Below are 10,779 nucleotides of genomic sequence, written 5' to 3'. Positions count from 1 at the left end.
CAAGGAGAAAACAGCACTGTCCAAACAAGTGAAAGCAGAGATAAACAAATGAGATTCTATATATATATATATATATATTTATTTATTTATTTATTTATTTTTGTGGTTTTTGGGTCACACCCGGCAGTGTTCAGGGGTTATTCCTGGCTCCATGCTCAGAAATTGCTCCTGGCAGGCACGGGGAACCATATGGAACGCCGGGATTTGAACCGATGACCTTCATTTTTCTTAGATGATTTTGTGTGTGTGTGTGTGTGTGTGTGTGTGTGTGTGTGTGTGTGTGTGTGTGTGTGTGTGTATGTGTGTGTGTGTGTGTGTGTGTGTGGTTTTTGGGTCACACCCGGCAGTGCTCAGGGGTTATTCCTGGCTCCATGCTCAGAAATTGTTCCTGGCAGGCACGGGGAACCATATGGGACGCCGGGATTCGAACAGATGACCTTCTGCATGAAAGGCATATGCCTTACCTCCATGCTATCTCTCCGGCCCCAAATGAGACTATATTAAGCTAATAAGCTTCTGCACCTCAAAGGAAATAGTGACTAGGCTGAAGCGATAGCACAGCGGTAGGGCGTTTGCCTTGCACGTGGCCAATACAGGATGAACCCCATTAGGTTCCCTGCATCCCATATGGGGAAACAATGGTGGCGGGAAAGTTGCACTGGCAAAGGGAGTGTGCATTTATGACTGAAACCCAATTACAAACGTGTTTATAACTATGGCGCTTAAATAAATAATTTAAAAAATTAGGGGCCGGAGAGATAGCATGGAGGTAAAGCGTTTGCCTTTCATGCAGGAGGTCATCGGTTCGAATCCCAGCGTCCCATATGGTCCCCCGTGCCTGCCAGGAGCAATTTCTGAGCCTGGAGCCAGGAATAACCCCTGAGCACTGCCTGGTGTGACCCAAAAACCAAAAAAAAAAAAAAAAAAAATTGGTGGGGGCTGAAGCGATTGCACTGCAGGTAGGGTGCTCTATTCTGGGTTCTATCTTTGGCATTTCATATAGTTCTCCAAGGCCTTCCAGGAGCAATTTCTGAGCGCAGACCCAGGAGTAACCCCTGAGCGCTGCCGAATGTGACCCAAAATACCAAAAACAAATAAACAAAAAGAAAACAGTGACTAGGATACAAAGGCTACCCAGAGAATGGTAGAAATTATTTACACAATACCTATCAGATAAGGGGCTAATATCTAAAATATACAAGGTACTGATAAAACGTAACAATAACAACAACAAAAACTAACCCCATCAAAAAAATGGGGAGAAGAAATGAACAGACATTTCCTCAAAGAAGAAATACAGATGGCCAAAAGGCACATAAAAAATTACTCCCCTTCACTTATCATCAGGGAGATGCACATGAAAACAACAATACAGTACCATTTCACACCACAGAGACTGGCACACATCACAAAGAACAACCAGTGCTAGCATGGATTTGGGGAGAAAGGAATTTTCATTCACTGATGGTGGAGTCTAGTCCAGCCTTTCTGGAAAACAATATGAATATTCCCTAAAAAACTGGAAATTGAGCTCCCATATGATCCAGCAATACCATTCCTAAGGATATACCCTAGGAACGCAAAAGCACAACACAAAAATGCCCTTTTGTACTCTCATGTTCATTGCAGCACTATTTACAATAGCCAGAATCTGGAAATAACCCAGTTGCCCAACAACAGACGAATGGCTAATGAACTATGCTACATTTACAAAATGAAATACTACAAAATGAAATACTATGGAGCTGTTATGAAAAATGAAGTCATGAAATTTGTCTATACGTGAATTTCTGGACATGGAGACTACTATAGTGAGTGAAATGAGTCAGACAGAAGAGAGACAGACATAGAATAAGCAGTAGGATGCCTGTTTGGAAGACAGGCAGGGGTGTGGGGATGGGTAGGGAAATGGGGGACACTGTGGTGGGAAAATTACACTAGTGACGGGTGCTATACATTCTATGACTGAAACTCAACTATAAACATTTCTGTAAGCCAAAGTGCTTAAAGAAATTATTAAATTCCATTGGTTCATTTGACTAGCCTTAAAAAAACAACAACAACAAAAAAAAAAAACACCACAAATCCTGGGCTTGAGAACAAGCTCAAGGAACTGTCATACTTTGCTTGCAGAGACTGGGTTCCATCTCCAGCACTACAAGGTCCCCTGGGCAGAGACCTAGGAATAGCCCTTGTATAGCGCAAAAACTAATTCAGGAGGCACTAGGGACAACACAGTAGAGAAGCCACAATCAATACACTATCAATTAGTCTCTAGTCACTAAAGTGATTCTCACCACACCCATTTCAGTGCCCAGAATCTGGGTCCATCTCACCTTGTCCAAATGACTCAATGTTCTTCTTTAGGGTCTCCATGTCACAAGTGAACCGAGCAACTCGACCTAGATCCTCATCATATTTACGTTCACTAACAAAATGCTGGAAAAAAAGCAAAGACAAACAAAATAATTTCATTTAAGGAGGTTTTCTTATTTGCTTTTTGTTTTGGGGCCACACCTGACGGTGTTCAGGGATTACTCCTGGTTCTGCACTCAGAAATCGATCCTGGCAGGCTTGAAGGACCAGATGGGATGCCGGTAATGGAACCCGGTTCCTTCCTGGGTCAGCCGTGTATAAGGCAAATGTCCTACCACTGTGCAATATGCATTAAAGTCTGAAATGTATTAAACTAATATACTAATTTGTTTTTGTAACTGTTATTATAAAATTTTCTCAATTCACTCATGGTTACTCTTAGCTCTGTGCTCAGAAATCACTCCTGGTAGGCTCAGGAGACCATATGGGATGTCAGGATGTTACCTGGACTGGCCACATGTAAGGCAAATGCCCTATTCGCTGTGTTATTGCTCCAATCCCTGGGGGCCCATTTCTATAAAAACAATAAGAAAGAAAATTGTAGGTGAACCCTTCCCCCAACTTCCTTTTTCCCTAACTTCTTTTGTCTGTAACAGCCCACCTGAATTACAGGACCTTCTCCCATTCTAGTGGGGGTTCTGAATAATAAACAAAGGAGCCTGGCTAGATAGAAGGCACTTGGCATAGGCAGCACATGTAGTAGAGAGAGCACATGGCAGAGAGAGGTCATGAAGAGAAAGGCAGGTTGATTCCGGTTAATCTTTTCCTCACTGCTTGGTGTATTATTGCTCCACTGCTACTCGACCTGTTGGCCTAAAGGGTTAGAAACATGGTGCTGGGGCAGTCTCACCAAACTCGTGGGTTTTATTTTTATTTTACAAAAAAATAACCACACTTAAGAGGGGCCAGAGCGGTGCTTGCTTTGCATGTGGCTGACCTGGGTTCAATCCCTGGCATCTCATATTGTCCCGAGTCTTCCTGAGTGCTGTCAAGAGTGGCCCCAAAACCAAATACAAACAAACAAATAAACAAAAGAAAACAATGCATATAAGAAAACCTGAAATCTTCCACCACTCTCAGAAGTAAAGGAGATAAAAAGGAAAAGCTCCTTAAAGCAGTCCTTTAACTGGAGATGGTATAAACTACATTGACTTTTTTTTTTTTTTTATTTTTGGGTCATACACTCAGAAATTGCCCCTGGCAGGCACGGGGACCATATAGGATGCCGGGATTCGAACCACTGTCCTTCTGGACGCAAGTCAAACGCCTTACCTCCCTGCTTTCTCTCCAGCCCCCTACATTTTGACTATTTTTTTTTTGTGTGCCACACCCGGCAGTGCTCAGGGGTTATTCCTGGCTGTCTGCTCAGAAATAGCTCCTGGCAGGCTCAGGGGACCATATGGGACACCGAGATTCGAACCAGCCACCTTTGGTCCTGGATCGGCTGCTTGCAAGGCAAACGCCGCTGTGCTATCTCTCCGGGCCCACATTTTGACTCTTTAAGGTGCTAAAGCAAATTTACCAGAACCTTCAGGTATTACCTTGGAGCAGGGAAAGAAAAAGGAGAAATTTTAGGCCTTGAAATCCTAAAGCTTCATACACATAAATCTCTGTTAACAAAGTCTTCAAAGAGGCAATAGCAGATTAATTCTGAATCAAATTCTAGAGTTTGTTGAGTCAAAGACATAACAGAAATGATGGAAATAAAATGATATGAAAACACAACATTTAAATTGCTCCAGTACACTGAAACTGTAGAGAGAAACAGATCCTTAGTCAGCTTGCAGAAATATTTCTAGCAGCTTTCAATCCTGTAGGAAGGAGAACAGATGAAGCCTGTGAGCAGCAGAATTCTCATCTAACCCGGAGGGATATATGAGACGGATATTGCTGTGAGGAAGAGTTTCTATAAAATTTAGCAATATAGTTTTAGCTCATTAAAGTGGTCAATAACAATATACTTGTTTCACTACTTCACCCAAAGACTTTTTTTAAGAGAAAAGTATGGCAGAATAACAGGATAGAGGTCTGTGTAAGTTACTGGGTCAACATGGAAAGGAGACAGATAAGGACTTAGATGGGGGGAGGAATGACAGAGAGATAACATATTTTCTGCCAAAGCCATTTGGATATTGGAAAAATCATTCATGGATCATACAAGACAGGAAGATGGGTCATGGGCAGTTAACAAGAAGCAGAAGCATCTGTCCCGGAAAGTACCACAGGGCTTTGCCTCATACATGCAGGAAGTTCTGTCTTATATGAACGTTTCCATCTTAGTTTCTATTTTTGTTTACTTCTTGACTTGATATTTTTTAAATACTGGGTTTTTTTTTGGGGGGGGGGGAGTAAGGGAGATGGTTTTTGGGCCATGCCTGGTAGTACTCAGAGAGTACTCTTAGCTCTATGCTCAGAAATTACTCCTGCTAGGCCTGGAAGACCATAAGGGATGCTGGAGATCAAACCCAGGTAGGCTTCGTGCAAACATCCTATCTGCTGTGCTATTGGGCACTATTTTAACTGATAGACTTACTGATTTCATTCTCTTCTGATTAGTTTTTTATATATATAAGAATGCAACCGGGCCTGGAGAGATAGCACAGCGGCGTTTGCCTTGCAAGCAGCCGTATCTAGGACCAAAGGTGGTTGGTTCGAATCTCGGTGTCCCATATAGTCTTCCGTGCCTGCCAGGAGCTATTTCTGAGCAGACAGCCAGGAGTAAACCCTGAGCACTGCCAGGTGTGGCCCAAAAACAAAAAACCCCAAAACAAACAAACAAACAAAAAGAATGCAACCAATTTTTGTGTGTTGACTTTGTAGCCTGCTACTTTGCTGTATTGGATTATTGTTGCTAACAGTTCTTTGTGTGGAACCCTTAATGTGATTTCTTGTATTCCTTTATTTGTTTTCTTGCCTAATTGCTGTAGCCAGAGCTTTTAATACTACATTTAATTACAGTGGAGACAATGGAGAAAATATAAAAGAAAAAAGGGATTCTGCATGAGTTGAGTATAGAAAACAGGCTGAGCAATGCAGAAAATAAAGCCAGTGACTGAGTCTGACAGGGTAAGGGTTATAGTCTTTAGCATAAAGCAATGGAAAGTTTAAAGCAGGTCCACTGGTTTTTTTTTTTTTTTTTTTTGGTTTTTGGTTTTTGGGTCACACCTGGCAAAGCTCAGGGGTTACTCCTGGCTCTATGCTCAGAAATCGCTCCTGGCAGGCTCGGGGGACCATATGAGATGCCGGGATTTGAGCCACCGACCTTCTGCATGAAAGGCAAACACATTACCTCCAGGCTATCTCTCTGGGCCCCACTGTTTTGTTTTTTGGGTCACATGCAGTAGTGCTCAGGGGTGACTCCTGAGTCTGCACTCAAAAATTACTCCCAGCAGTGCTCTGGGGACCATATGGGTTGCCAGGGATTAAACCCAGGTCTGCTGTAAGCAATGCAAGTGCCTTCCACTGAACTATTGCTTTCGCCTAAAGTAGGTCACTTCAGGACCCATACAGAGGGATAGGATAATGATGTGACTATCACTTATAGAGAAAGAATAGTTGGAAGAGTTTGGAAGGAAAGATCTAGAGTTCAATATATTAAGAACAATCATGCATAGTTAGGGAGATTGCTAATTTATACCTGGAGGGTAAGAAGAAAGACAGAGAAGTTTACCTTGATATCAGCTCGGAGCTCAAGTAACTGCTCCTCTGACATTCGTACAGACACATCAGTCATTTTCTTCAGAAGTTCTGCTTTCTTTTGTCGACTGATCAAGATTTCCACTGTAGAGGAAAAGGGAGTATGACTCTCTGTTCTGTTAAAATGATAAATAACTTCCAATATATGCCTGTGGTACATATTTGGACAGCCAAAGGCTTAGCTGCCCACCCATCCAGAAAATGAAAATACCAAAGGTTCAGCTTCTACCTTCTGGAGGGACTCTGAAGACAGCTATACAGTAAACACTTTTAATGATTCATGAAGACTCATGAGTTATTTGTCATTTTCCTCTTCTTCCCAGTCAAAAATTTTTATTCCAGGGACACATAAATTAAAACATATATATACGCACATGGTAAAAAAATCATCTAAGGGGGCTGGAGAGATAGCATGGAGGTAAGGCGTTTTTCATGCAGGTCATCGGTTCGAATCCCGGCGTCCCATATGGTCCCCCGTGCCTGCTAGGAGCAATTTCTGAGCATGGAGCCAGGAATAACCCCTGAGCACTGCCGGGTGTGACCCAAAAACCACACACACACACACACACACACACACACACAATCATCTAAGAAAAATGAGTACAAAATGGAAAGTAGTGGTCCCCTCATCAGAGGAAATAAAACCTCTGCTAAGTTTCTTTTTTCTCCCTTGTTGCTACCATTGGAATTACCTAATTGACTTTGTATCAGTCACATTTCCCTCCAAATAACTAGTTTCTTCATTTATGAAAAGTGAACAGGAGGCCAGAAGGCTGGTTCATTAAGCCCATGTTCTTTGAACACGCATCTTGCTTGTTTCTGTTTCTTTGCTTGCCTATTTCAATGCAGGAAAAGCCTGTGTTTTCTCTTGAACATAAACTTCTCCCTTTTTCTCCCCTCACACGCATAAAAAGGCACTGGGAAATGGGCCAGAGTGATAGCACAGTGGTAGGGTGTTTACCTTACATATGGCTGATCCAGGACGGACCTTAGTTAGATTCCCAGTGTCTCATATGGTCCCCTGAGCCAGGAGCAATTTCTGAGTGCACAGCCAGGAGTAACCCCTGAATGTCACAGGGTATCGCCCAAAAAGCAAAAAGCAAAAAGCAAAAAAAAAAAGGCACCGGGAAAACCTGGCTGATACAGTTAAGGGTGTTTGCCTTGCATGCAGGAGGACGGTAGTCCAAATCCCAGCATCCCATATGGTCCCCCACCTGCCAGGAACGATTTCTCTCTCCTCTCTTTTTTTTTGGTTTCTGGGCCACACCCAGCAATGCTAAGGGGTTACTCCTGGCTGTCTGCTCAGAAATAGCTCCTGGCAGGCACGGGGGACCATATGGGACACCAGGATTTGAACCAACCACCTTTGGTCCTGGATCGGCTGCTTGCAAAGCAAATGCTGCTGTGCTATCTCTCTGGGCCCAGGAATGATTTCTGAGCGTAGAGTCAGAGTAACCCCTGAGTGCTGCCGGTGTGAACCCCCCCAAAAGACAGAAACAAACAAAAAATAAAACTAAATGAGAAAAAAGAGAGATGCTTCTTTTTTTTTTTTTTTTTTTGGGGGGGGGGTGTTGTGACACCTGGCAGTGCTCAGGGGTTACTCCTGTCTCTACAACCCCTGTCTCTACGTTCAGAAATCGCTCCTGGTAGGCTCAGGGGACCATATGGGAAGCTGAGATTTGAACCACTGTCCTTCAGTATATAAGGCAAACGCCTTACCTCCATACTATCTCTCAGACTCTGAGAGATGCTTTTTGATGTATTGGAGACACAGCAAGAAAGGAAAGAAAACACAAATATAAAATAGAGAAGTAAATCTATAAATTTAATCTTCATTAAAGAAGATTGGTCATGTGTTGCTAATTAGTTGAATCTGGGCGGTAAAGGTTAATTATATCAGTCGATTGTAACACGATCAAAATTTCCTATAAAAGTGTATTTGAGGGGCCGGGCGGTGGCGCTAAAGGTAAGGTGCCTGCCTTGCCTGTGCTAGCCTTGGACGGACCGAGGTTCGATCCCCCGGTGTCCCATATGGTCCCCCAAGCCAGGAGCAACTTCTGAGCACATAGCCAGGAGTAACCCCTGAGCGTTACCGGGTGTGGCCCCCCCCCCCCAAAAAAAAAGTGTATTTGAGGGCCTGGAGAGATAGCACAGCGACGTTTGCCTTGCAAGCAGCCGATCCAGGACCAAAGGTGGTTGGTTCGAATTCCGGTGTCCCATATGGTCCCCCATGCTTGCCAGGAGCTACTTCTGAGCAGACAGCCAGGAGTACCCCTGAGCAACGCCGATGTGGCCCAAAAACAAAAACAAACAAAAAACAAACAAACAAAAAAAAGTGTATTTGAGGGGCCAGAGAGATAGCACAGCAGCAGGATGTTTGCCTTGCAAGTGACTGATCCTGGACCTACATTGGTTCGAATCCCAGCATCCCATATGGTCTCCGTGCCTACCAGGAGAGATTCCTGAGCACAAAGCCAGGAATAACCCCGAGTGCATGCTGCCGGGTGTGATCCAAAAACAAACAAAACAAAAAAGTGTATTTGAGGGGCCAAAGTGATAGCACAGCAGTAGGGCGTTTACTTTGCATTCAGCTGACCCAGGACAGACCTGTGTTTGATCCCGCCATTCCATATAGTCCCCTAAGCCAGGAGCGATATCTGAGCGCAGAGACAGGAGTAACTCCTGAACGTCACCGAATGTGGCCCAAAAACAAACAAAAAAGTGTATTTGAGAGACTGGAGAGTCAGTACAGCAGATAGGATGCTTGCCTTGCACACAGCTGACCCAGATTCAATGCCTAGCATTCCATATGGTCCTGAACACTGCCAGAAAAATTCCTGATTATAAAGCTAGGAATAACTCTTGAGCATTAACAGGTATGATCCCAAAACAATAATTAAGATGTACTTTAGTATTGGGAGACAGCTCAGAGAGCAGGAGAGAACAGGTTTTGAGGCACCCTGGGTTTAAGTCCTGGCATTGCAGGTCACCTGAGCACTACAAGGAGTGGCCCCTAAGCATGAGGCTTGGCCCAAAACCCAAACCATACCCACAAAAGACAAAGTACTGTAAGAAGCCTTTCTCTTACTTGCTCCCAGTTCCCTGAGCTGCTGCTGCTGTTGTGGTGACCAGGATATGCATGCTTGGTCACACATTCTGCACCCCAGAGCCTGGCTCTGTTCAGGCAGAGCTGGGCACATTCTGGTTGTGACGTTCACTGGAGTCACACATTTTGTGCCAGGCACTACACTCCTGGCCAGATGGCTCACATAACTTTATTAAAAATAGCTACTGTGAGGGCCAGAGATAGCATGGAGGTAGAGCGTTTGCCTTGCATGCTGAAGGACGGTGGTTTGAATCCTGGCATCCCATATGGTCCCCCAAGCCTGTCAGGACCAATTTCTGAGCATAGAGCCAGGAGTAATCCCTGAGCACTGCTGGGTGCGACCCCCTCCTCCCCCCCCAAAAAAGCTACTGTGACGGGGCTAGAGGTTGGTGCAGTCGAAAGTGTATTTAAGGCGCCAAAGTGATAGCACAGTGGTAGGGCATTTGCCTTGCTTGCGCTAACCTAGGACAGACTGCAGTTTGATCCCCCAGCATCCCATATGGTCCCCCAAGCCAGGAGCGATTTCTGAACGCAGAGCCAGGAGTAACCCTTGAGCTGTGGCCTGGCCCAAAAACAAACAAAAAAGTTACTGTGGGGCCAGAGTGATAGCACAGTGGGTAGGGCATTTGCTTTGCAAGTAGCTGACTTCAGTTGGATTCCTGGCATTCTGTACGGTTCCCTGAACCTGCCAGGAGTATTTTTTGAGTGTAGAGCCAGGTGTGGCCCAAAAACCAAAAAAGAAAAAAGTTACTGAGGAGTATATTTTGGGGCCACACTTCAGCTCAGGTCCCATTTTTAAATGTGTGTGTGTGTGTGTGTGTATTTACATATATATATATTTACTTATTTATTTGGTTTTGGGTTGCTCCTGGTTCTGCTCTCAGAAGTCACTCCTGACAGGCTCGGGGGACCATATGGGATGCCTGGATTCGAACCAGTTCCGTTCTGTATTGGTCACGTGCAAGGCAAACACCTTACTGCTGTGCTACTGCTCTGGCCCCCCATTTTTAAATTTTTTTCTATTTTTAAATTTTTTTTTTTTTTTGGTTTTTGGGCCACACCCGGTGACACTCAGGGGTTACTCCTGGCTATGCGCTCAGAAGTCGCTCCTGGCTTGGGGGACCATATGGGATGCCGGGGGATCGAACCGCGGTCCTTCCAAGGCTAGCGCAGGTAAGGCAGGCACCTTACCTCCAGCGCCACCGCCCGGCCCCTATTTTTAAATTTTTAACATTTTCTTTTCTTTTCTTTTTTTTTTTTTGGTTTTTGGGCCACACCCAGCGGTGCTCAGGGGTTACTCTTGGCTGTCTGCTCAGAAATAGCTCCTGGCAGGCACGGGGGACCATATGGGACACCAGGATTCGAACCAACTACCTTAGGTTTTGGATTGGCTGCTTGCAAGGCAAGCACCGCTCTGCTATCTCTTCGGGCCCATTTTTAACATTTTCTTATCCCCTTACCACCGTGCTGCCATTTTTGTTGTGAAGCTATTGCTGGGGGGTAGGGAGGCTGCCTACAGATTGCACTTCTTGGCTCCAGTCCTGCACACACACTTGCTCGGTGGTAGTGGTGGTGGTGGGGCACATCAGGCTGCTATGGTT

The 10,779-nt window shown here is 44.7% G+C and overlaps 1 protein-coding gene across 1 annotated transcript in view; it reads right to left on the bottom strand.

Moving 5' to 3' along the window:
* Positions 1-10,779, bottom strand: part of SPATS2 (spermatogenesis associated serine rich 2) — an 82,116-nt gene that overhangs the window by 4,830 nt on the left and 66,507 nt on the right. Inside the window, exons 9-10 of the mRNA XM_049783654.1 lie at positions 6,047-6,156; positions 2,337-2,439 (exon numbers count right to left, since the gene is read on the bottom strand). Coding sequence (XP_049639611.1) covers positions 2,337-2,439; positions 6,047-6,156 — 213 coding nt within the window. The remainder of the gene's footprint in view (positions 1-2,336; positions 2,440-6,046; positions 6,157-10,779) is intronic.

Source organism: Suncus etruscus, chromosome 11 (genome assembly GCF_024139225.1).
Source record: "Suncus etruscus isolate mSunEtr1 chromosome 11, mSunEtr1.pri.cur, whole genome shotgun sequence".
In the NCBI taxonomy this organism is placed as follows: Eukaryota; Metazoa; Chordata; class Mammalia; order Eulipotyphla; family Soricidae; genus Suncus; species Suncus etruscus.
The sequence above is the reverse complement of the archived record's forward strand: the minus strand, read 5'-3'. Positions and strand labels throughout refer to the sequence as shown.